Raw genomic sequence first — 27,713 nt, forward strand, 5'->3', positions numbered from 1 at the left:
TCAATTGTAAGAATATTACATTTGTTTGAAATTGTATAATATTTCTACTTTTATTTTGTTTTGTTGGAAATTGTTTGGAAGCCTATTTAGCTATTTTTTTTTCTCTGTATGTTATGGTTGAGTTTGCATCTATGAGTAATATTATCACATATAATCCAGAATCAAGTACAAGTTGTGATAGCAGGGTTGTCAACAAGAACTAACACTTCTCACTGTAAGTTCATTTATTAAGCATACATTACAGTATAAATTGAGCTGAAGTCTGCGTCAGCAGAGTGTACTTCTACTTATACACAGATGTTCTAAGAAATTCCAGTATTCCATAAATAAGTTGCTTCCAGAAATTACAGTCTTAAATGATAAATAATTGCAGGATGTGGGAATCAGACCAGTGACGATTATAATCCTACACTGGGGTAGACTGTGTGCAGAATGCAACAATACCATCAGACCTCACAGTTTCTGAAAAGTCGTTTGTTTTTGATTACTCATGTGACATATTGTGAAAACATTCCTGTTGAGTCTTTTGGTTGCATGGATTTTATTTAGTCCCACAAAATCTAAAGATATTTTCCATAGCCATGTGAGACAAGTTTGTATTTATTTATTTATAATCGTATTACTCATGTAACATAGTTTGTAAAGTTTTGATTTTTTATTTCATGTGCATAGAGCATGTAACTTCTCTTGTATGCAGGTCTATGTATTAATGTATGACTCCCTATTTATAACTGTCAATATTTTATGTTGTCTTGTGGTCTACTCTGTATAAATATCAAAATTGTGCAGTAAATTATGCATTTTTCTAATTAACATGTTTTCATTTCAGGTACGCCAGATTGTGAGTGATTTTTCTGTGATATTGGCAATACTGATGATGTCTGGCTTGGACTTTTATGTCGGTGTGGAAACACCAAAACTTGCTGTGAGTCATTTTCTATTTGCAACATTTTGTACAAGGTAGAGTTTATGGGGTCTGAAGTTGGTGTCTTGATTGGGGCTGGATTGAGAACATTTTTGAGCACAAGTGATCTATCATTTGGTGCCCCCTCCCTAAGACAGTCGTTACTTTCCCATGGTCTCTTGGGAGGTCCTTTAAAAATAAATCAAAATCTAGTGATCTTGGAAATAGGTCATTTTTCTTTTTAAAGTAAGTACTACATAGGTTTTCCTATGTAAGAAAGAGAAATTTCTGTATCATATTCCAGTGGTAAATATTAAAAAGAAATGAATCATTTTCATTTAATGTAATTCCTGAGATCTTTAAAACTCTTAGTGAAAACAAAAAGAAACATACATATTGTACTTTTCTAACTTCAATAAAAATGTGCTGTCTTTTAAGCTGCGTGGAAAAAATGAAAATATAAAATTTCTGATATTTTCTTAATTTGATAATAGGACTTTTTAATCTTATAATAATAATAATAATAATAATAATAATAATAATAAATATGAAAATCTATTCAAAATTTATAATAATACGTTTAGCACAAATTTTTAGTGTTTTAGTTTTCATTATGAAATAACTACTTATACCAAGTTTTAATAATTACATGTAAATAAAATAATTCTTTACTATTTGTTTGACTGTAAATAAAAACAAAAATTCTGTGTTCTGTAAGCAGTGTCAGTGGCTCAGATAGTATTTTTATTTGAATGTATCGAGACATGTGTTAAAGAAAAAAATGACCAAAGGTAAATTACATTACAAGATTTACGGTTACATTTTGGACACCTTTACTGACCTGGTTGATCTTAATCTCAATTTCATAACAAATTACTATACAATAACGAGATCTGAATTCTTACAGCTTTCTTGAAATTCCAGTGACACTGTTTCTTCCAAAAGTATCTACTTTAGAACATCATAAACAACATCTTACACTTGTTCAGATCAAATCCACAAATGTTCAAGACAATTATTCAGTTTTTCCAAAGGCTACTGTTGAGAGCTTTTACAGTCAGATTACATGCTTGCTGCTTCAAAATGTCCCATTGATAGGTAGATGTAGAAAAGAAATTGAAAACTTCTTGAACTGTACTGAAAAAGTTATCAGCAACAGAACATGATAGCATTGTATCATTCATGCCATGGAACAGAAAATTCTGTGGGATTAAGGTATTTAATTCTTTTTTTAAATCCTTTGTTTTTCCTTTCCATATTTGAACCATTATCATGTCAAGGCCTTGCATAGTTTTCAAAGAAATCTGCTGCCTTACCAACACTTACAGGAAAACACCAGTTAGACATTTATCAGTAGTTTTCAGTAACTGTAATAAAAACAAGGAAACATTCTTTGTTGATTATTTCTCTACCAGGCTCACTCAGAACAAGATCAACGACAGTTGACATTTTCTTCCGAGTGACTTACATCGAAAGTACAGTCTACAATAACTGTGTGTATTGATAACAGAGTGATGAATTCATTTTGTATTACTGTACTGAGATGGTGAACACTGCTTTCATGAGCACTTGCTCTTCGCAGCTGCTCTGTCAACACATTGTCACAAATTTTCTTTATGGACTGTATTTGTGGATGTAACACTCTTGCCCCCAGGAACTGTGTTACACAAATCAACCTTCTTGTTTTCTCTTGCTGGAGTTCAGTCAAAGCCTGACTATTTGATTTTCTTCACAAAGAATTTTGTCTAGAGGAAAACACAGGTATAATTATCAGCGTGATTACATGTTTTTATATCATTTGAAGATTTTTTTTGTCATGCATTAAAATTCCAGAAATAATTTTCCAATCTGAAAACTGTGACATATCTACAAGCAAGGGAGTTTCAGCACAGAAAAATTACTCCCCCTCACACACACACACACACACACACACACACACACACAAACAGAATGAATGAGCTACTCTCTAAAAATTTGTCACTGTTAGACAACTTTCTTTTATAGAATGAATATTCACTCTACAGTGGAATGTGCAAAGGACTGAAACTTCCTGACAGATTAAAAACTATTTACTGAAATGTTTATGTTTCTAGAATCTCTTACTTTTACCTGTGTGAGCTTTTACTCCTAATTGTGGTACACCTTGTATACAAATTTTGCATTTGGGCACCTTTGGTGCCACTCCCAGCTTGGCACCCTAAGTGGTTGCTGGTGTTACTTGGGTATTAAACCAGCTCTGGTCTTGATCTACTTTATAACAAATTTTGTGGACTGGCATGTCATTTTAAATAATTCAGTAGATGACCCACTTCAATAAGATTGTTAAGGAAGGCCTAACAATGGCACAGCTATTACTGAAGGTCTCAAAATATTAATCACCTGTGGCTTACTTTCATTTTGGAAGAATAGACTATCACGTGTAGGCCAGATTTGAACTTGTATGGTGACTGTAGCTTAGTCTGGCTTTAGGACCTCTCAAAAAATTACTTGTGCTATCTGCTCCCTGAATGGACTCAAGGAGGTAGAACATCATCAATCCATGAATACTGAGCTGCTTTGCTGAACTGAAATTAAGTCTGAGGAATATTTATTCACTCCAAACACTTAGCCTTTGTTCTTGGAGGAAGATGGTGTTATATTCAGTGATTGCTGACTTTCTTCGTAATTTGTCTGAGTGGTAACTGGTAATTGGAGAAAAGTGTAAATTGAAAGGTATCATTAAGTGAAGAAGACAATCTGTCCATTCATTCTCCAAACAATTAATTTCTTTACCCTGTTGTTGAGGGCCTTTGCTAACTTACATTATCAAGAGAAACAATTTTTCAAATACCTTAGTGGAAAAAATGTTGCACAGAAATGTTTCTATTTCAGTTTCATATTGGACAGGTACACGTCGAATCCAATGATGGAGTCTCTTCCAGCACATTTAATGTTTGTCCATTATTGAAATTTGAGGCAAAAGATTATCTGACACCTATATGTTTTTGTGAGCAGTGGAACAATGGACCATCATCTAATTATGTGAATAACTTTCAGAGTGGCTACCCTTAGGTTAGTAAAAGAATATGCTATCATGTATCACATTCATTTTGCATTCAGGCTATGGCCTTGAGGTAAGAGATGTGTCGCAGAGTTACAAGGAAATTTGAAATATGCAGTTCAACCTCCTTCCAAATATTGAATAGGCAAAAATACTTGTACCTTGTTAATTTACTTATCTTGATGAAATCAACAGCTGCCCCTATCTCGTGCTCTGACTCTAAGGCTGATTTATAAAATGCAAATTTGGAATTATATAGGCTAAGGGAGGAAAAAGAGATTGGGTGCTGGGAAAAGGTAGCAAGCAAAGGGCGAAAAAGAGAAACTATTGAAAAAACTTTAGAAATTCAGTTAGTAAATCAGTCTGGCTAGCTATCTGAAATAGTGGACGGAGGGCCTCATCCAGATGTAGTTGAATCTAGGTTGAAGCAGAATATTAGCTTATAGAAAACAGACAGGTCAGGATCAAATCAGAGTAGGAAAAGAAGAATTCTGCTTCTAAGTTGCAGTCATGTGAGGGGTATAGGCCAGCTGCTTCAGGAGAAATTAGGTGAAGGGTACCAGGTCACAAGTTTTGTGAAACCGAGCACTAGCCTTAGCCAGATGACAGAAAACTTACGTCAGCTATGCAGGGAATTTGAGAAGGAAAATCAGGTAATTATAGCTGGGTGAGCAGGAAAAGCCTGGCTATGAATCCAAGATATAGTATTAGGAGTGACATGGATAAAATAGGAGAAGAAACAGGGCACACAAATGTGGTGTTTGTAGAGGTCTTTCAGCGTCATGATCAGCCCTGGGTAAACACTGCTGTAAGGCATGTTAACACTGAGCTGAACAGGATGCTCCAGACACTGGCATAATCTCACATAAGAGTTGTTCCAGTTGATGCTATTGGTAGGTGAGGATATACTACATATGACTTGTACCTAAGTAGGAAGGGGAAAGATAAGTTAGCTTCTCTATTAGCAGATACAGTAAGGGGGCCACAGTCACTCAAGGGTTGATACTTGTGGTTAATGAGACCAGGCGGACAGGTTTTTTAGGTTAAAGCCAAAGTCCAGACAGACAACAATCAAGAAAAATAGAATAAAAGAAGCTTCATGTTCAGTTAATAGAGATGAAGGTAAGGAAGGGTACTATCAGTTCACTTCAAAATATCAGGGGAATGAAAAATAAAGTAGATGAGCTGTTAGTTTGTTTAGATGATCTCAAAAATACAAATGAGATTGATATACTTGGTCTGTCTGAACACAATGTAACTGTGGGGATGGAGAGTGTCAGTACAAATGGTTATAATTTGGCATCTTACACTTGCAGATCTAGCATGGATAAAGAAGGAGTTGCCATTTACATGAAAAGGATATAAGGACAAAACTGTAGAAGTAAGCAAATTTTGTGTCAATCAGTACTTTGAAGTTTCTACATGTGAACTACAGCTAGTTAATGTAGTGTTGATATTAACAACAGTGTACAGGTCCCCATAAGGAGATTGGGTGCTGTTCATAAAAAAAAGTTTGACTCCCTACTATGCTGTCTATCAGACAAAAAGAAAAAGTTATTAATCTGTGGTGGTTTCAGTGTAAACCTTCTAAGCAATTCTGAAAGCAAAAGTGAACTAGAAGTGTTATTAATGACATATAACTTAGAATCAGTGATCAATTTCTCTACACATATAGCTCAAGACACTAGCACTCTAATAGATTATGTATTTTTACAGCCAGAGGATGTAAAACTAACACTTGTTTTCCCCTTGATAAATGGATTATCAGACCATGATGCACAACTGATTAACTTGCAAAACCTAGCAGGGTGTACAGTTCAGAAACCATTAAGCAAAAGTGTAAGGCTGGTCAACCCAGTATCTATAGAGCACTTCAGAGAAAGTTTAAAAAATGTTAATTGGGGCGATGTTTGTAATGAGCGAAATGCCAATGATCAATGCAACATATTTCTTGATAAATTTATATTCCTTTTTGAACACTGTTGCCCAAAAAAATTACTAAATTAACACCAGTTTTCAAAGAAACCTTGGATTACTACAGGTAATGAAGTGTCTTCAGAAAGTGAAAGAAAATTGTATTATGCAGCACAATAATTAGTAAAGACCCAGAAATAATTTTACACTGTAAAAATTATTGTAACATACTGAGAAAAGTTGTTAGAATATCAAAGAATACGTATATTAGAGATGAAATTAATAACTCAGGCAATCAAATCATATCAGTATGGAATGTTGTTACAAGAGAGACAAGAAAAGTAACAACTGGGGTAGGTAGTATTACTATTAAAAAGAATGAGACCATCTTAACCAACAGCACACAAGTAGCTAATGTATTTAACAACCATTTATTAAGTGTAGGTGAAAAAATTGGTGAGAATAGTGCAAAACAAAAAGGCAAGCAGTACATAGAAGAGTCATTTTTAAGAAATCCTAGTCAGATTAATTTTCATCTAACAACATCTTGTGAAATAAGGAACATCATTAAATCTTTGAAAAATAAATGTTCTGTTTGGGTAGATGACATCTCTAACAAGATGTTAAAACAATGTGAAGCAGTTACAGCTGACGTTCTGAGTCACATCTGTACGACATCACTAACTCAAGGTATTTTCCAAGACAGGTTAAAATATGCCATTGTCATGCTGCTCTACAAAAAATGGGACACCACAGATCTCAATAATTACTGACCAGTATCCTTGCTTACAACATTTTCAAAAATCGTCAAGAAAGTAACGTACTCAAGAGTGGTTAACCATCATAATAGTACTTGGATACTCAGTAAATCACAGTTTGGATTTCAAAAATGCTGTTCCACTGAGACAGCAATATACAGTTTCACTGCCAACATAATAGAGTCTTTAAATAGTAAAATGTCACCAATAAGAATTTTGTGTGGCTTATCCAAAGCACTTGATTGTGTGAACCATGACATTATGTTTCAGAAATTACAATTCTATGGTATAAATGGAACAGCATATGAATTATTTAAGTCATATCTACAGAACAGGAAGCAAAAAAGTTTCTTTATATGGTTTAAGTGATTTAAGGAAGTTTCCCGCTTCATCTAAATGGGTTGCAATTACATTAGGTGTTCTGTCGGGTTCAATCATGGGTCCCTTTCTGTTCTTAATAGTCCAGTAGAATTAGCATTCAAATCGGATATAATTGCTACAAAAGGTTTCATTGTTTTAATGGCTTCATTTGCGTCCCAGTGTAACTATCCTAAGTTTTCCCCCTGGGCAGAGTTGTGGAAAAGTGGTGGTGGTGGTGAGGGGGGGGGGGGGCAAAAATATACCCAAAAAAGGGGTATTTTTCAGTTTTATGATTATATCTCATAAATGACTGACAATATCGAAAATATAGTGAAATTAAAAATTGTAGGGCATGAAATTCTACGTTGAATGAGACCATTCGCATATTTTTTGGATTACCCATTTCCATACTAGTGCTCTTCAAAATTGGACCAAACTTACATGTTCATGAAAAATTTTCGTTTTAACCTCTGTTTTTTGGTAATACCATTGAGACTAACCCACCTCTCAATAGTCTCATTCATAAAATAGGATATGGAGAGAGAAATTCTGCTTTCGGCGAAACCAAAAGTGAATTTATTGGACTACCCATTTGTGTACAGCTCCTCATTAAAGTTGGACCATTTCTCATAATCAATGAAGACAATTTCAAATGTAGTTCTTCAGTAATTCTTATGAACACTCTTTTAAACACAGAACTATAGCAACCCATTGTCTTGTACTTATTTAATATAGTAATAGAATAAAATATTAAAATTTTGTAAAATTTGAAAACTAATATTAAAAAAAGTTTTTCATATATCGAGGGTTAAGAACTGTGACCTCCTATCTGGCAGATGTCAGAAAAAGTCCCGGCTCAAAAAAACTTGTAAATGAAAAAAATATATGTTATAACAAAATGATACAAAAAAGACAAGGCACAACCTGAGAGCAATAAATGATTATGCTCTAGATAAAAAGTCAAAGCAATCAAAATTTTTATTATAAAGTTATGTTTTTAGCTCTCCTGTAAAATTTGTCCTTTGTCTGATACGTGGTCTCCGTTCTTAACCCTCAATATAATGTAGTGATACCCATTCAACTGATATGAAGGAGGCAGGAAGAGAGAGACACTCCTTGAAATTAAGTAGTGGTTATTATATTTTGTAATTACAAAATTTTACATAAATGTATGAGATGAAAAGGGTGTAAGTAGGTACGTACACAAATTTCACATATGTCGACGTTTGAATGTCATTGCACCACTCAGCTCCTCAAAGTCGGTAATTTTCATCACCTCGTATATATAGTCCAGGTCTTCATCAACATCTGGTTCGTCAGTTTCATCTGTTTGGAGGGAGTTAATGCATGAATTCCCCTTGCAGTTGACACAAATTAATGAGCACTTAATACCAGCCTTCTGACACCCACAACTACCTGCACAGCCTTTGTTGCATTTGCAGGAAATTGCTGAGAGAACAGACTGTGGAGCTGGTTCTTTGGAGGTAGGAACAGGGCCAAGACCAAGCTCTGAAGCCTGCCATTCCCAGAGGAGTGGATCTGTCTGGTGTCCTATCCACAATTTTACTTGTAAGTAGGTCCTCAAGCAATGCTGGTGAGCTGCTTCCGACGTCTGTGGTAGGGATGCTAGGGTGAATCTGGATTTCACAATCACTTTGGAAAACAGATCAAATCGCAATTTGTCTAAAGTGTCTCCTGCCATACCTCCGTAGAGGGTTGTTAAAAATCGGAGGCCAGCTTCGACAATAGCTTCAGCTTGAGTGTCATGCTCTAAGAAAGGTTTGATATCTTCCAGAAGACATTCATTTTTGACCAGTAAATTGACCACTTTCTTCTTGCCCTGACCGAAGAGTGCTGAAGTTGTGTCACATTCACTTATGGCGTGGAGAAATATGAGTGGCCTTCTGATGTTGTTTGCCAGTTTGAAACTGCTGGAACCAAATACTTTTGATGAGGTCTTTCTTCTTTCAGGTTTCAAGAAATATATATTTGCTGATGGTGTGGCTAGGGCATTGAGCATGATGAGAAGGTCCGTATCCTCACCAACAACCACAACCTTCTCATGTTCCTGTGATACCTCAAGTGCTGTGGCAACAATTAGGTGATCTGTGTCTTCATTACCTTGCTTTACTGAGAAGCCTTCATCTTCAAGCCTCGAAATAAGCGAGCTAATGAGACGTGCTTTGTTTCTGTCATTGGAAAGGAATTGCTCCCGAGTCTAAGTCACTATCATTAACTCAGTAAAGATGACCTCAGGAGTAGTGTGTCTTTTGTTTTGATGGAGGCACTCAGCATATTTGATGCTCTTGGTGGGCATGTCTTCTGGGTAGCCAATCGAACACCACCTTGTTGCACTTCCGCTATAGTGTCTTTTTAAATATTCAACATATTTGGTTAGCATTAACTGGAATGTTTCACCATTCTTCCATACAACACAGTGGGGAAGAAATCCATCATTGATGACAAATGCTGTTTCTTCCAGGTTTACATCATTCAGTGGTGTGAACAAGTCATATAACACTGACTTGGGAGTCTTCCTCATTCCAGATGCATCGAACAGATAGAGAGGATAGGGTGCCAGCTCATATCGGAAGAATTCTTTAAGCTGTTCGTCAGATTTCTTGAGAAGTGCTACCCGGTGGAATATGGTTTCAGGGTTTACTGGTACATCCTCCCCATCAATGGTCACCTTAGATTTAAATCCTTGTATACCGGTACTCGTCAGTCTTTTCTTGTGGACAAACTTGATGTTGTCAAAGGTTTGACCAACTAGGGCGAGCATTGAGGATTTGCTGCCACCTGGTAACTGCACACTAACATTATGCACAATATTCTACTAAAGCAAAAGCTGCTGTTCCAAATGGTGCATTTTAAATTAAAATCAGAGGTGACCTATATAAATATATTTGCCTCCAAATTTGGTCAAATGTAGCGTTCTGATTTTTTGAAGATAACTTTCTGGACGATTACCTTAGGCATTATAAAAGATACACTTTTGTCATTATTACACTGGCTTGCCAGGCAGAACATATACACATAGGCAGAATAACAAGGAGCAAAAAGGCTTTGCCGTTTAATAAGGGATTTCCGAAGTTGACCTTAAATTTCTTGTATCAGAATTTACCACTGAGTTTTTTAATTTTTTTTCACTCTTTACTCATTATAATGTTATCTTTGAGATCTCTGCATAAAACTGATCTAGAGACCTAGATTTGTAAATGTGAAGTACCTTAAATGCATAGCAATGAAAGTACAAACTTATCCATACAGAAACGGATGGTCCATTTCACTTTTGGTCTCATCAAATGCAGAATTTATTCCTCTATATCATTTGTATGAACCACTTTATTGATAGGTGGGTTAGTTTCAATGATATTACCAAAAAACAGAGGTTAAAACGAAAATTTTTCATGAACATGTAAAATTGGTCCAATTTTGAAGAGCACTAGTATAGAAATGGGTGGTCCAAAAAATATGCAGATGGTTTCATTCAATGCAGAATTTCATGCCCTACAATTTTTAATTCCATTATGTTTTCGATATTGTAAGTCATTTACGAGATACAATCATAAAACTGAAAAAATACCCCTTTTTCGGGTACATTTTTGCCCCCCCCCCCCCCCCCACACACACACACACACACTTTTCCAAAACTCCAATGAGGGGTAAAACCTAGGATAGTCATATTGGGCCACAAATTAAGCCATTAAAATAATAAAACCTTTTGTAGCAATTATTTTCGATTTGTCTAATTTTTAGGTTTAACTCTACTGGACTGTTAATATATGTGAATGACCTCCCTGCCTATCTGAAACAAGAAGTTAAACTGACAGTGTTTGCTGATGATACAAGCATCATTATTAACCCAGTAAAAGAAACTCCAGTAGAAAATTATACAAATAATGTTTTTGGAAAAATTATTGACTGGTTTTCTGCGAATGGGCTTGCTCTGAACTTTGAAAACACACAATACATCCAATTTTCTACTGCAAGAAGTACAGTTCCTTCAATAAATATATACATCAACAGAAGTCAGTAGCCAGAGTAGAGCACACTAAGTTTTTGGATATACATATAGATGAGAATCTTAATTGGAAAATTCATATTTTGGATCTCCTGAAGTGACTAGGTTCAGCAACTTCTACAATAAGAATAATTGTGAATTTTGTGGACATAGAAATTAACAAGCTAACATACTTTACATACATTCACTCTCTGATGTCATACAGAATAATTGTGGGGTAACTCAACACTTAGACAAAAAGTATTCACAGCTCAAAAGAAAGTAGCTAGAGTTATGTTTATTTATTTATTTACGTGTCAAGTTCCGTAGGACCAAATTGAGGAGCAAATCTCCAAGGTCATGGAACGTGTCAGTACATAAACTTACAACATAAAAGTAATAACAAATAAAAATAAATGTTCATGAACCTGAAAGAAAATCAGTCCATAAGTTTAAGCAAACGCTATCAGCAATACAATGAGAATCAGCTTAATTTTTCAAGGAACTCCTCGACAGAATAGAAGGAGTGACCCATGAGGAAACTCTTCAGTTTCGATTTGAAAGCACGTGGATTACTGCTAAGATTTTTGAATTCGAGTGGCAGCTTATTGAAAATGGATGCAGCATTATACTGCTTACCTTTTTGCACAAGAGTTAAGGAAGTCCGATCCAAATGGAGGTTTGATTTCTGCCGAGTATTAACCGAGTGAAAGCTGCTTATTGTTGGAAATAAACTAATATTGGTAACTAGAAACGACAATAAGGAATATACATATTGAGAGGCCAATGTCAAAATACCCAGACTCGTGAACAGAGGTCGACAAGAGGTTCGTGAACTCACACCACTTATTGCCTGAACCGCCCGTTTCTGAGCCAAAAATATCCTTCTAGAATGGGAAGAGTTACCCCAAAACATAATACCATACGACATAAGTGAATGAAAATAAGCAAAGTAGACTAATTTACATGTCGATGTATCACTCACTTTCAATACAGTTCGAATAGTGAAAATGGCAGTATTAAGTCTTTGAACAAGATCCTGAACGTGGGCTTTCCACGACAGCTTACTATCTATCTGAATGCCTAGGAATTTGAACTGTTCAGTTTCACTAATCATATGCCCGTTCTTTGAGATTAAAATGTCAGGTTTTGTTGAATTGTGTGTTAGAAACTGTAAAAACTGAGTCTTACTGTGATTTAACGTTAGTTTATTTTCTACAAGCCATGAACTGAGGTCATGTACTGCACTACTTGAAACCGAGTCAATGTTGCACACAACATCCTTTACTACCAAGCTAGTGTCATCAGCAAACAGAAATATTTTAGAGTTACCCATAATACTAGAGGGCATATCATTTATATAAATAAGGAACAGGAGCGGCCCCAACACTGATCCCTGGGGCACCCCCCCACTTGACAGTACCCCACTCAGATTCCACATCACAGCCATTATCAACATTGTGAATAATGACCTTTTGCTGCCTGTTGCTAAAGTAAGAGGTGAACCAATTGTGAGCTACACCCCTTATTCCGTAATGGTCCAACTTCTGGAGCAATATTGTGAGATCAACACAGTCAAATGCCTTTGTTAAATCAAAAAATACACCAAGTGTTCGAAACTTTTTGTTTAGCCCATCCAGTACCTCACAGAGAAAAGAGACTATAGCATTTTCAGTTGTCAAATGACTTCTAAAGCCAAACTGTACATTTGATAGCAAACCGTGTGATATAAAATGATCAATTAACCTTACATACATAGCCTTTTCGATAACTTTTGCAAACACTGATGGCATAGAAATAGGTCTAAAATTATCTACATTATCCCTTTCTCCCTTTTTATAAAGTGGCTTTACTACTGAGTACTTTAATCGCTCAGGAAACTGACCATTCCTAAAGGAAAAATTACAAATATGGCTAAATACAGGGCTAACATGTGCAGCACAGCAGTTTAATATTCTACTAGACACTCCATCATAACCATGAGAGTCCTTAGTCTTCAGTGATTTAATTATTGACTCAATCTCCCTCTTGTCTGTATCACAGAGTAATATTTCAGACGTCAATCTCGGAAAGGCATTTGCTAAGAAATTTATTTGATTTCCTGTAGAAACTAAATTTTTATTTAATTCACCAGCAGTACATATATCTGATTTATCAGTAACAGAAATATTATCACTGCGAACTGACTTTATATCATCAACCTTGTGCTGCTGACCAGACACTTCCTTCACAACTGACCATATGGCTTTAATTTTATCCTGTGAATTAGCTATTCTATTTGCATACCACATACTTTTTGCCTTGCTAAAAACATTTTTAAGCACCTAACAATACTGTTTGTAATGGGCTACTGTAGCTTGATTGTGACTACTTCTAACGTTTTGATATAATTCCCACTTTGCTCTACATGATATCCTTATCCCACTCTCTGTTGGGCTCATAGTCTCACATCTTGTAGGCACCTGTTTTAAAGGTTAGGAATTCTTACAACAGCCTCACAGTACATTTACTCAGTAATAAAATTTGTTCCAAACAACATGGACCAGTTTCAAAACAACAGTGGCATTCGTGATTATAATACCACAAGAAAGAAAGACTTACACTGTCCTCTAATTAACCTATCTTTGGCACAGAAAGGGGTAAAATATGCTGCTGTAAGAATTTTCAATAAATTACCAGAGGAAATAAAATGTCTGACAGACAGAAGTAATAGTTTTAAAAATAAATTGAAATCATATCTACTTGACAACTCCTTCTATAACACAGATGTATTCTTGAATAGAAATAAATAAATCTATAGGTACAATGTATGCATTTTGTGGCATTTAATGGAATGGGATAGGTAATAACATTTTTAAGTTAAAAAAAAAAGAAAGAAAGAAAAAAGAAACCTTGATTCATGCGTGCATTTCTTATGCACTTGACATGTTCCACATCATTACAGTTACCATGAAATTGATCAGTGGAACACATAACTAACTAAGTAACTAAACTAACAAACTAGGTAACTAACTAAGGATGTCAGGAAATGTGCCTTAAGTCACTGAATGATTGCAAAGATAACTGGAGGAGAGTCCTATCAAGTCGTCAGAAAATTTTAATACTCTACTACAAACACTGTCATACTCAGAAGAATTACAACTTCTTAGGGACATCATCATTTTTGTAATGTCTTTGGAGGTTGTATTTTTAAACTGTTTGTGAGTGATGTAAATAGCTTATGTAAAAATAAATCCAATGTGCCTGTATTTGGTTCTTTATTAGTAGGTGCTTTATTTTCTGCTATCTTAAGGAAAAAATGATTTCAGTGTGCCATAATTTCTGCCATAGATATTTTCTGGGAACTTAATTTCATTCATCTCACTGTTTTTATTTCTTTGAGTATATGCCTTAGACTTTATTGCTACCCACATCACAAATATCCATTAGTCAGACGAAATTTGGAGCATTCAGAGCTGCATAATTATATGCATTGATCATAGAGAACTCATAATAAAGACAGAGCTGGTTGTGTTTTCTTGGAGTAGTTGGCTTTGATAGTGAATGAAAAGCCACAAATTTTCAAAGCTGAATTGGAAAACTTCCTGATAGACAAGTCATTTTATTCTGACCAAGATATACTGTTAGTGTTGCGTAAGGAAAAGAAAACTGGCTGTTCATCCTATTATATCCTAATAAACTTAAATAATGATAAAATCAAATGAGTAAACTCGTTCATTAATGAACTTGCTCATTGTGTATGTATAATCTGCAGAGTGTATGAACAGAAGCACTACATTCCTGGCATATCCATTATGTCTCTTTAGTGTACAAGACCTTGAAAGTGTCAAGCAAAATGTCTCAAAAATTAGTTTATGGAGAAAAGGTGATTTTTGCCTTGCAGTATCTACATTTAGTGTGGTGTACTAAATCTTAAGACACTAGGGCAAAGTTAGGCTAAATGAGCAAGTTTTCACTTTTTTATTTTTGTAGATAGTTACTTACTTGGTTAACAATAATGGAAATTCCTGGCTGGAGCAGTGTGTAAAAGAAGGAAAAGTCAACCACTCAACTATAGCAGATTGATGCATCGACACAGAAACAGTACAGGAAACAGCAATCACACTAGCTTTCTTTAACTAAAGTAAACACAGTCATGCACACAAGCACACAGACACCCAAACGTACACTTCTGTGGCCATTGCAAGACTGATTATTTATACTCGATTACTGAAAGCAGTTGCCTGATCTGATGGAGGAGGGAAGCGGGTATAGAAGGATATAAGGAAGGCGTGGTGGGAAAGAGGCAAGTCTTTGGACAAATAACTCCACAGCTGCACAACAAGATAAAAGGTATACAGTGGGGAGAGGGGGGGGAAGAGAGAGAGGGGCGGGAGGGAGGGAGTGTGCCTGCAGGGGGGGGGGGGAGGGGGGGCAGGCAGGCAAGAGTGGTGGGTGAAGCACAGTGCATGCTCAGGAGAGAAAACAAGTGGTGTGGACAGAAGAGTGAAGGAAAGTGTAAGATGACACACTGGGAATAGGTTAGTGGGTATTTAGGCCAGGAGGACTGTGAGGGCGCAGGGTAGTTATACGAGACAGTTCCTATCTGTGTAATTCAGAGAAACTTATGCTGGAAGGGAGTGTCCAAATAGCCCATGTAGTGAAGTAAAGTTTATGGTTTACCAGAGTGGCAGTGGCCATTCATGCAAGTATATGGTTGGTTACTTGTCGTGTCCACATAGAATACTGTACAGTAATTGCTGCGTAGCTCATATACAATGTAGCTGTTTTCACACATGGCCTTGCCTATTATTAGGTAGGAAATGTCTGTGACCAAACAGTAGTAGGAGCTGGTGGGTTAGTGTATAGGACAGGTCTTGCATTTGGGGTGACCACAAGCGAATGATCCATGGGGTGCAGGATTGGGAGCAGGACTGAAATACGATGGATGAGGATATTCTGTAGGTTGGGTAGGTGGTGGAACACTACTTTGAGGGATGTGGGTAGGGTTTTTGGTAGGATATCTCTCATCTCAGGGCACAAAGAGAGGATCATTGTTTCTTTTGAACTGAAGTGGGTTATTAGCAACAGACTTCATAAATATACTGTAAAGCAGTGATCAAAATGCCCAACTCCTTTAAGAGACATCTACAAGATGATTGTGGAAAAATCTTTATCTTTTTCATGAGTAGGTCATTGTATTGAGTGATGAGTAATGAATGTCTGAAAAATAATATAGTGCCAAATTTAAATGGTAAAAAAAATACATCAAAATGTAACTCAGTTGCAAGTGATCTACTTAATCCCAACAGCAGGTTAACCAAGTCATGCTTTGGAATTCACTGAACCATTGTCATTAACTGGTTTTTGATGTTTCATTGAGTGGTTCAGTTAACCTCCATGACCCATTACCCTCAACTTTACTCTACTTCCAAAATTGTGTTAGTATTTGCAACCAAAAGAATTTTCTCTGCCAGAACTTTTCACACTAGGGCAAAAGATGGACACTCGTCAGCCCATGAACTGACATTCTCTCCTCTCAACAAATTCATCCTTGTCATCTTTCTTTTTGATATTACTCTAAGATTTTTTCCATGAGTTTGCTTGCAGAATCTTATCCAAGACATTCTGTGAACCTTCTCGATATTTTCTTCCATTATTCCTAAAAGAGATTTTTTTAAATTTTGGTGAAATTGCTCAATTGTTTCTGCAGAACCATATTCCTCTTACCATTTCTAGGAATTGGTTTTCTTGTGTGATGTTTTCTTTTGCTTCTAAAGTTGACAAAAAGTCTCAATATGCAATAGCGTTTACAGACTGTAAGAGGTAATGCAGGGGTTCAGATGTTGAACTTGTATGCTGATGAAGACAAATTCAAGTCCTGGCCTCATAATCTTGATAATGGTCTTCATAATTCCCTTAAACCATCTTTGTTTACTATTGGTGTCATTAATTGAACTAGAAAACTTTCCAAAACTGGTCCATTACTATTTCTGAGATGACCACAGTGTTGATATAAATTAAATAAATAAATGTCATGTGACTAGGGCCTCCAGTCAGGTAGACCGTTCGCCGGGTGCAAGTCTTTCGATTTAATGCCACTTCAACGACTTGCACATCGATGGGGATGAAATGATGATGATTAGGACAACACAACACCCAGTCTCTGAGTGGAGAAAATCTCCGACCCAGCCGGGATTCGAAGCTTGGCCCTTAGGATTGACATTCTGTCATGATGACCATTCAGCTACCAGGGCCAGACTTGATATAAATTGAACTCTGAGTGTGGAGAGAGGAGAAAAGAAAAAGAAAGAAATTTTTACACAATAGACAGTAATGCTAACTCACATATGTACACATAATTACAGCATCATCTTTAAGTTAATAACCCATACTATTCAATAAAGGTAATATCGAGTTTCCTCAACAATAGAGGCCCTACCGTTCTTCAGCATTATGGTGATCCAGAGGCTCAGATCTCTCAAATATTGCTGTAGCACCATAACTGCAACCCCCACCACCACCAAACTTTACTGGCTTTTAACAGCATGTATATTCAGACAGATGTGTGAGTGAACTATATTAAAGTTTATGCTATCAGATACGGATTGGAAAAAAATTATTTACGCAGACTTCATTTTTCAAATTTTTAATTTTCTTTATTTGTTTCAGCCATTACTTAAACATTGTATTGAACTTACAGTGACAAACAACATCTGTCACTTACATATCCTGTTTGTGTTGTCTAGCTCCACTTTTAACTATATTAATATTTTTTTTTTAGGTGCCCAGAGAATTCAAGCCAACATTACCTGACCGTGGGTGGCTCATTTACCCATTTAATAATAATCCTCCATGGACAGCAATTGCAGCAGTTTTGCCAGCTCTCCTGGGTACAATTCTCATATTTATGGATCAGCAAATCACAGCTGTTATCGTCAACCGTAAAGAAAACAAATTAAAGGTTAGTGTATTACAGTCAATTAGGGTAGCTTTTTATCTGTCAGACTATCTTTGTACCACTTACCATTTTTGTTTCAAATGGCTGCAGCTCCACCTACTTGCATTATTTTGTATCAAATGTAACAGCTTTATTATATCTGTAACTTCTAGTTTGTATTTCAGCTGTCTTTCCAATATAACTGCAAGCTCTTAGGCTTGTGATTATCTCCAGATAGCTCAGTGATTGTTTGGTCTAAGAATGACAGTGCTCTTCAGTGAATAACAAAGCAACAGCACCAACATTTTACATGGGTATTAGGTATTCTTAAAAATTAATATTTATCAATATGGAAAATGTAACAGATTGTCACAGCGTAGAATAGGCTGTGCTAGGTCACTGAGAAGACAGCAAAAGGAAAGCTGGGAATTTAAGTTTTGCATTTAAAAGTAATTCACACAGCATAATTTGACAGTTGCCCAGACTCCCTTATGGAGAACATTGGGACAGGCATTCCTGGCACTGATAAGTCACCATGTCTGGATGGAATCTCAGCTTGTTTTACAGAGAGTACTCCTTGGCATTGGCCTCCTTACTTAGCATTTATCATAAATCTCTTGGTCAGTGCAAAGATTCAAGGAACTGGGAGAAAGCACAGGTGATTCCTGCATACAAGAAAGATAAAATAATGGATCCACAATATTATTGACCAATATACTTAATATTGATTTGCTGCAGAATTTTTGAGCAAGTGTGAAGTTCAAATATAATACATTTTCTCGAGGCATAAAATCTTCTGTCTACAGATCAGCCTGACTTTAGAAAACATCACATGTAAGAAACTCAGCAAGATCAGTATCCAGCAAAACATAGATGAAGGGCAAGAGGCAAATGCAGACTGTTAACAAAAGCCAGTGCCTACAGAATAGATTCCCAGATATAGGAGTGGCTTGAAGACTTCTTAAAGAATAGAATCTAGAATTTTGTCCTTGATGGCAGATGTTAATCAGAGTGAAGAGTATCATCAGGAGTGGCCCAGGGAAGTGTAGTAGGACTGCTGTTGTTTTCTATGTACATAAATGATCTGGTGAACACAATGAGCAGCAATCTGCAACTGTTCCCTTATGATTCTGTAGTATACAACAAACTGTCATTATTGAGAGGCAATAGGAGTATTCAGGATGACTTAGATACGAGTTTCTATTTAGCATGATGAATGTCAGCTTGCTCTAAATGTACAAAAATGTAAGTTGATGCAGATGAGCAGGACAAATAAACTTGTATCATCCAAATGCTGTGTTACTGGTGTGCTGGTTGACATAGTCATATCAATTAAATCTCAACGTGTACTGTTGCAGAGTGATATGAGATAGAATGAACATGCAAAATCAGTAGTAGGGAAGGCAAACTGCCAACTGCAGTTTGTTGGGCAACTTCTATGAAAGCATAGTTCATCTACAAAGGAGACCTTGGGTAGAACACTAGTGCAACACATTTTCAAGTACTGCTTGAGTGTTTGGAATCTCTATCAGTTTAAATTAAAGGAAGGTATCAAAGCAGTTCAGAGGCTTGCTTCTAGATTTGTTACCAGTGGATCTGATCAATATACGAGTATTACAGAGCTGCTTCATGAACTCAAATGAGAATCCCAGAAGGGAAGACGACATTATTTCATGAAACACTAACTAACTAACTAACTCCGTCTACAGGCCGCAAGCGACCCATCGGGACCATCCGACCGCCGTATCATCCTTAGGTGAGGATGCGGATAGGAGGGGCATGGGGTCAGCACACCGCTCTCCCGGTCGTTAAGACGGTTAGAAAATTTAGAAAACCAACATTTTCAGCTGATTGCAAAAGAATTCTACTGTCACCAACTTACAACTTTCATGAGGACCACGAAGAGAAGATACGAGAAATTAGGGCTCATATGGAGTCTTATAGACAGTAGTTTTTCCTGTGCTCCATTTGGAAATGGAACAGGAAAGGGAGTGGCTAGTAGTGATGTGCCATATGGTGGCTTATGGAATATGTATGTAGATGCAGGTGTGGAAACCAGGTTTCCTGGACTGGAAATTGGTGAGTTCCTCCAGTGCTGTGTAACCATAAGCTCTGACCTTGCTTTAGTGACAACAATGCTGTATGGCAGTGGAACTTTGGTCTGACTGCTCAGATCATGAGAACAATGTGCACTTCAATTTTAAGAAAACAAATAAAAATAAATTTAAGAAATGAAAAGTGCTAACTACTAAGGTGGGCAACATGCCAGTGGGATAAATGCTTGTAGAGGTGAAATAGCTTACAGCAGACTGCCTCTGGTGTGCCTACAGCATTTTAGTTGGGTTTGGAAAAATTCTGTCTACATGAAAATACATTTACGCATAAAGACGGTGTTCTGAAACTAAATTCAGTCACTAACCAAAGTTTGGCATCCCAATTGAATGAACAGTTAGATAGTGATATGAAGAAAGGCCATTTAGCTCTTGAGACAATTTTTATTACCGTGCAATTTCTATGACGTATTCAGAAGAATAATCTGTATGATGTCCTGAAACTGTATTATTTCTAGGGATTGTATTTGATTATTCGATGTTGAATAAATATTATTATTATTATTATTATGCTGAAAAGGACTAGCAATTAGAGGGCATGAAGATGTAAACTCAATTTTTTTTTTCAATTGTTGGAACTCCAAAAGAATGACATACCTGAGTTTAAAGATTTGTTAGGGCATTTGGGGTATAAGTGGATGTCCCACGATATTCGAAATGAGATCGTTGATCTACACTCCTGGAAATTGAAATAAGAACACCGTGAATTCATTGTCCCAGGAAGGGGAAACTTTATTGACACATTCCTGGGGTCAGATACATCACATGATCACACTGACAGAACCACAGGCACATAGACACAGGCAACAGAGCATGCACAATGTCGGCACTAGTACAGTGTATATCCACCTTTCGCAGCAATGCAGGCTGCTATTCTCCCATGGAGACGATCGTAGAGATGCTGGATGTAGTCCTGTGGAACGGCTTGCCATGCCATTTCCACCTGGCGCCTCAGTTGGACCAGCGTTTGTGCTGGACGTGCAGACCGCGTGAGACGACGCTTCATCCAGTCCCAAACATGCTCAATGGGGGACAGATCCGGAGATCTTGCTGGCCAGGGTAGTTGACTTACACCTTCTAGAGCACGTTGGGTGGCACGGGATACATGCGGACGTGCATTGTCCTGTTGGAACAGCAAGTTCCCTTGCCGGTCTAGGAATGGTAGAACGATGGGTTCGATGACGGTTTGGATGTACCGTGCACTATTCAGTGTCCCCTCGACGATCACCAGTGGTGTACGGCCAGTGTAGGAGATCGCTCCCCACACCATGATGCCGGGTGTTGGCCCTGTGTGCCTCGGTCGTATGCAGTCCTGATTGTGGCGCTCACCTGCACGGCGCCAAACACGCATACGACCATCATTGGCACCAAGGCAGAAGCGACTCTCATCGCTGAAGACGACACGTCTCCATTCGTCCCTCCATTCACGCCTGTCGCGACACCACTGGAGGCGGGCTGCACGATGTTGGGGCGTGAGCGGAAGACGGCCTAACGGTGTGCGGGACCGTAGCCCAGCTTCATGGAGACGGTTGCGAATGGTCCTCGCCGATACCCCAGGAGCAACAGTGTCCCTAATTTGCTGGGAAGTGGCGGTGCGGTCCCCTACGGCACTGCGTAGGATCCTACGGTCTTGGCGTGCATCCACGCGTCGCTGCGGTCCGGTCCCGGGTCGACGGGCACGTGCACCTTCCGCCGACCACTGGCGACAACATCGATGTACTGTGGAGACCTCATGCCCCACGTGTTGAGCAATTAGGCGGTACGTCCACCCGGCCTCCCGCATGCCCACTATACGCCCTCGCTCAAAGTCCGTCAACTGCACATATGGTTCACGTCCACGCTGTCGCGGCATGCTACCAGTGTTAAAGACTGCGATGGAGCTCCGTATGCCACGGCAAACTGGCTGACACTGACGGCGGCGGTGCACAAATGCTGCGCAGCTAGCGCCATTCGACGGCCAACACTGCGGTTCCTGGTGTGTCCGCTGTGCCGTGCGTGTGATCATTGCTTGTACAGCCCTCTCGCAGTGTCCGGAGCAAGTATGGTGGGTCTGACACACCGGTGTCAATGTGTTCTTTTTTCCATTTCCAGGAGTGTAGTAGGAAAGTATGAGTTCAGAAAGGTATTGGCTTCAATCAAGAAGACTGAACATTTTTCTATTATGGTTGATGAAACAAGTGATTCTTTGATTCATTGAACAAGTGTCATTTTGTATTCGTACTGCCGATGATTCCTTAATCATCAACAAAGACTTAATCGGCTTATATGAGACCCCCAACAGTGAATCACAAACTCTGTTTAGTATTTTAAAAGATGTTTTTGCTCATCTTGATCTATGGCCAACTCTACGTTCTGAATTTATTCCTACCTGTGAGAAGAGATGGTTGCTAATAGGAACTTTTATGAATTGTGAATCACATGCAGTATTCTCATCATCATTAGAATAATACGAATATAAACATTTTTCCACGTATTCTTTCGTGTTTGCTGCTATCTCATTTAAATTCTGTCTGCCTAATAAACTACGAAATTAGAGTGAGACAACAGCAAACGCGGAAGAATATACATATCATGTCATGTTTATATTCGCATTATTTTTATGCATAATAGTGACACACTCAGAAATGAAGCACGGCAATTGACTAGATTTTTAAATCTAAGATGTCTCTAATTTCTGTGCAGAAATGTAATGTAATAAAGAGGCGTCTGCAAAGATTTTCAAACGGAGAAAAATTTTCGCTAAACTCTCGTTCAGAACATCTTCTATCATACGCAGTCTATTATTTGGTTGTTGTTGATCATTATCAAAGAAAGCAGCAGTGTAAGTAACAACAATTAGCAGTGTCTTGCCATTGTTTTGCTAATGAGACGATTCCTCTCTTTTTTTTTAATTGTTAACTGCGGTAGCGTGCACAAAAGCAAGTCATGCCGCGAGCGGCGACAGGTTGTAAACATTCATTATCAGAATACGACCAACAATGCATGACACAGTACAGTAATGCATTTTCAGCTTAGAGTGACGTAAACACCTATAACTAAGAGAACGGCACTTATCAGATCAAAGAAAAATAAGCAATCAATTCAAACCAGACGAAGCACGTGAAAAAGGAAGGGTGCCTGACCATAGCAATGACTACCTGGTAAAGCTTCACTGCTTAGCTTACGACTCGAACCAAACTACTGTAGCTGTATCGTCATTCATTCGACCTAAATTGTGTCTCATATTACAATGGACCAACTTTGTTTCGATTTGGAGGTGCGGCCTAAAACTTTTCTTTCCCCTTGAATTTCAAGTCTCAAATTTCAGGTGCGGCTTAGATTCAGGAAAAATTTTTTTCCTTGATTTCAAGTCTCATTTTTCAGGTGCGGCTGAGATTCGAGTGCGGCTTAGATTCGAGTAAATACGGTATTTACTTGGTATGGGGCCACCTTGACAGCAAATTAAATTGGCATTATTCTCAGGTGTCCTGCAACCAATCTCCTGTTTCCATGCCATATCCCTCATCCCTCTCCCCCTACAAGCTTTCTACTCCTCATTACTACATACTTAAAGCTGGCATGCTCACTTAGGTTTGCTTGTCTCCACTAACCCTCGTACACCTCCCCTTTCTTTCTTCCTTTCCTTTCCTTGTGTCTTCCTTCAGGGTGTATATGACCCGGGAGATCCGGGAGAAACCTGGGAATGTTTTCATCCGGGAGAAAACCAGGAAAAAACCGGGAATTTTTCATTGTTTACGTTTTCAGTTAAATTTTTGTAATTTTGACTGGTAAGAACCGATACTTTAACAATGGATATTACTGTATCCAGCTATTCCAGAATAATATTGCAGCAATAAAACATGATCAAGAAAAAAAAACGAAAAGAAAACTTAAATTGCAAAGGAAATGCGTCATATACAGCAACAAAACACAGTGCTCATACAAGCGTCTGCCAACAGCAAAAGATGTCAAAGGCTTTAAGAAGACTACGCAATGTTTCGTAACAACGAATTGCCTCCGATGAGCGTGACGTCACAACTGTTTACATTAGATTCGTTTTAGCAGTTACAAGCGGGATCATGGTCATGCGCAGTTTAGTAGTACCAAGGAACATAGAATAAAAAAGGTATGCCAGATTGGCTTAGCGCGCTCTCATTGGTCAGCGACTTGTTACGTCACTCGGCAGCCAGACGACAGAAGTCTCCATTTGTAGAGTACGGGAGATCGCAAAATAATTGTTTTCACGTCTCTTCTCTTCTCATTTAATTTAAAGTTTCTCGCTCACAGGCTTGAACACACTTCATGTTAATATTATATACAAGGTTTCCGAAAGAAATGCGTTAAATATTAGTAGCAATGATGATATATCGCCACGCAAAACTAGTGGCCGATGTTCGCATCCGCATTCATGCTCGTGTTTTAGGCATGTGACTACGGTAAATGTTTTACAACTGGGTACTGCCTATTTTAAACACTTTTTGTAAATAAAAAGATAGTAATCTCCAAACTTACCTTACAAAGCTGATGCAGAAGCTACGTCGAAGGCGACGCTGACCAGAGCCGATTCTTCCTTGCCGAATTCCGTTTCATTGCATCAGTTTTGGCGCTTTTGTTTAAATGCCTAATCCGTATAAAAGTTCTTGTTCTGACATATAATTGATCTATTTTGCTATTAAGTTCGGGAAATTTCGCACGTATATGATCTGCTAAGGTTGCCATCAGTCTTATGATACATGAAAAGCAGCAAATATAATTTTTAACTCACGTATGTTAGCAAACCAGTCAGCAGATGGAGAAATGAGGCCCCCTTTCGAAATAATAGTAATCCAGTCTTGCTTCAGACTTAATTCTGTATCAACAACACACTGCCCTGAAGTATTTCCCAAAGAACTGTCAACGTTTTTGCACTTGAATGCTATGTATCCTGCTAGATATTTTAAAGCATCTTCATTCACGTCTTCACTGGTACACACTGAATCACTGAGCTCGAAATCTAAGAGCAAGTTTTCGTCATATGTAGCGACGTCAAATGATTTATCAGTTACTCGGATACATAAATCACTCGAGAGAAAACGTGCAAAATCTTCCTCAGATTCATCAGCAGGTGTCCGGTAGTTTTCAGAAGCAGAATTCTCATTTCTGCCTTCTCAAATCGAAGCACCAGAAGACAAAAGTATTTCACTTGCACTTCCAGTCTGTATCAAGAAACGAATTCTGTTTTTCACTTCGAAAAGTGTGGGATTGTTGTAGAAGACACCAAGCCCACGGATTCTGGAAAAGAAATTTTCCAGACAATCTTGATAAGTCTGGCTGTCAATATATAAGTAGCTCCGGAATTTTTCATATCACTGTAAAGTCCAAAAAGTTAATTTATTGATATAATGAATCCCTTCTGAGACGGGAGAAGACTGTTTCTTTTTCTTACTCACATATTAGAACACATTTCAAGAAATCTTTTTAGAGAGTTTTCCTGTAACCACTTCTAAGGGGAGCTTTCTCATCTTGAGGGTATCTCGAACTCATCACATCGAAAACATCGTTCACCATCTCAATGAAGCTTCCTTCGCAATCTTTATGCAGAACATATCTCACAGTTTGGGCAGTGCGACGTGAAAATAGCTGTGCAGCCTTTCGGACATTCTGACGATCACGTCCACTAATGTTAAGATGAACCTCCGATATGTGGTGATTGATCGAAAGATCGCCTTTCTGATGTCGAAGAAGATCTATAACCATTTTAGCAATCACAGTACCATCTCCTGCTTCTGGCTACAGAAATGTGGCTGTTGGCTTTGTAAGCAGTCGCAAGCAGCTAGATGCTACTGGGAAAATTTTTACTGGAGCGCCCACGCTGCCAGATTGATGCATGCGCAGCAGGTCCAAATCTAGGGGAAAAACCTTGTTTCACAAAGCAACTAGCATCTTGCGTCCAGTGCACGTTAGTCTATCGATTATTCATATGACTTTGAAACGCATCCCTGTCGGTTTCCGAACATTTTTGAACACATTCTAAGTTGATTTATGAATCAATTGTATGTTGATTTGTGAATGTGTGCATAGTGTACATGATGTCTCTGTCAGGGAAATCCTTGTCGCATGTAGAAACAAACTTTCCTACATTAAAAGGAGGCTATACAAGCTGAGCGGAGTTAAGGCCGAACGGATGAACGCCAAGCCAACCGCTGTCTGATTGTATGGTTGATTGGGTTTGCGAATGATGAGCATTGTTATAATTACTAGCGAAATTCATAGATTCAGACTACAGAGTGGAAATAAATGAATAACAGGTAAGAAAGATTACGTACTACCTTCTCGGTGTATCCAAGAAAATGAAATTTTGACAGAAAATTTTTGGCCATATCGCTATACTAGTAAGGGCCAGTTGTACAGTCCCCGGCTGACAGCCGCTTTAAGTTCTATTTTGGATGAAGTGCGGAAAACCCGTTTTACGAACATGTAACAACGCCTAACCGGAGAATAATCGCAGGATAACTAAACCGGTGATTCTGGCAGAATTAGTGACGTTAACCTGCGAATAATCTTTGACATTGGCAGGAATTGTTACAGAATTAGCGATAACAAGACTGTTTGTTAGGAGGAGGAAGGAGAAGAAACGGGGACATCACACAAATTACGAAACAATATGACGATTCCAAATTTTTATAAAAATTTTGTACTACTACATTTGGATATCATGCTTGAGAAACTGGAGCGTATGAATGAAGTGTGAAACTATTTCCTAACGTAAAGCATTTTGCTTGTAGTAGGCCTAATAGGCATTCGATATTGGTACTTAGTGTATTATATTCTATCGTGTTATAAAAATGGCCATTTGTGCGTTTATTTGGTGTGTGTTACAAAATTGCTGCAATATTAGAAAGGCCTATTTTGTTTTATCAAGCAGACAGTGTCAAAATAGATGTAATCAGATTGAGAAGCCACGCCAGTCTTGGGTATTATTTGTGTTAACAGCTTTTTCAGTATTAGATAACATTTCAATTTTTCGTGTAGCAAAATGTGTGACGAAATTTGATGAGGTAATAGATACTTTCGCAGAAAGGAGAGCATGCCGTGTAAAACTGTAGCAAGATTAAAGAGAAAAAAATTCTAGGAGCTAAGGGTTGAAGAAATGTGTATTTTCTTGCTTGTCTCATGCCTTTACTGGGTTTATGTATCCTATATTTAATTTTATGCCACACAAAAAGCAAGAAGTTGTTAGCTGATAGGGAATAAAGAGTGCAAATTTTCTGAAGAGTTCTTTCTTTTTTAAAAAGAGGGACAGGAAGTCGAACCGGCCGACTGTAAGCAGGAGAGGCACCACATGACATTTTGATTTCCACTGTCCTGAATATGGTTTGAAGGCATCCATTACAAAATATACATGTTTCAATTCCACAGAGCGAAATACAGTGACATGCAATAGAAAAATGCTGTGTGAGGAGGCATGGCACTGCACTTTGGCACACTTATGACCAAATAACATGTCTTACATTCCCTCGAACACGTATGTTTTATGCATCAGACGCTTCAGAAAGATGTGTACTACAAAATGAAAATATTTTGGAAAATTCGAGTTTTTTTTTAAATTTTTGACGTCCTTTCTCAAACACTCCAGGGAGTGACGGGGTTATTGCCCCGATTCGGAAATACTGTAGATCCGGAGCTGATGCGCAGAGCGGTCTGAGTTATAGTGGGGAATTGGATAGTCACCACTTGACCCGTGTT

General features: G+C 37.9%; 1 protein-coding gene across 10 annotated transcripts in view; it reads left to right on the forward strand.

The window, feature by feature from the left end:
* Positions 1-27,713, forward strand: part of LOC126237066 (sodium bicarbonate cotransporter 3) — a 1,007,081-nt gene that overhangs the window by 861,452 nt on the left and 117,916 nt on the right. For all 10 annotated transcript variants that reach the window (XM_049946852.1, XM_049946853.1, XM_049946859.1 and 7 more), the window contains 2 exons: positions 830-925; positions 17,743-17,922. In XM_049946852.1, the coding sequence (XP_049802809.1) occupies positions 830-925; positions 17,743-17,922 (276 nt within the window). The remainder of the gene's footprint in view (positions 1-829; positions 926-17,742; positions 17,923-27,713) is intronic.

This window comes from Schistocerca nitens, chromosome 2 (genome assembly GCF_023898315.1).
Source record: "Schistocerca nitens isolate TAMUIC-IGC-003100 chromosome 2, iqSchNite1.1, whole genome shotgun sequence".
In the NCBI taxonomy this organism is placed as follows: domain Eukaryota; kingdom Metazoa; phylum Arthropoda; class Insecta; order Orthoptera; family Acrididae; genus Schistocerca; species Schistocerca nitens.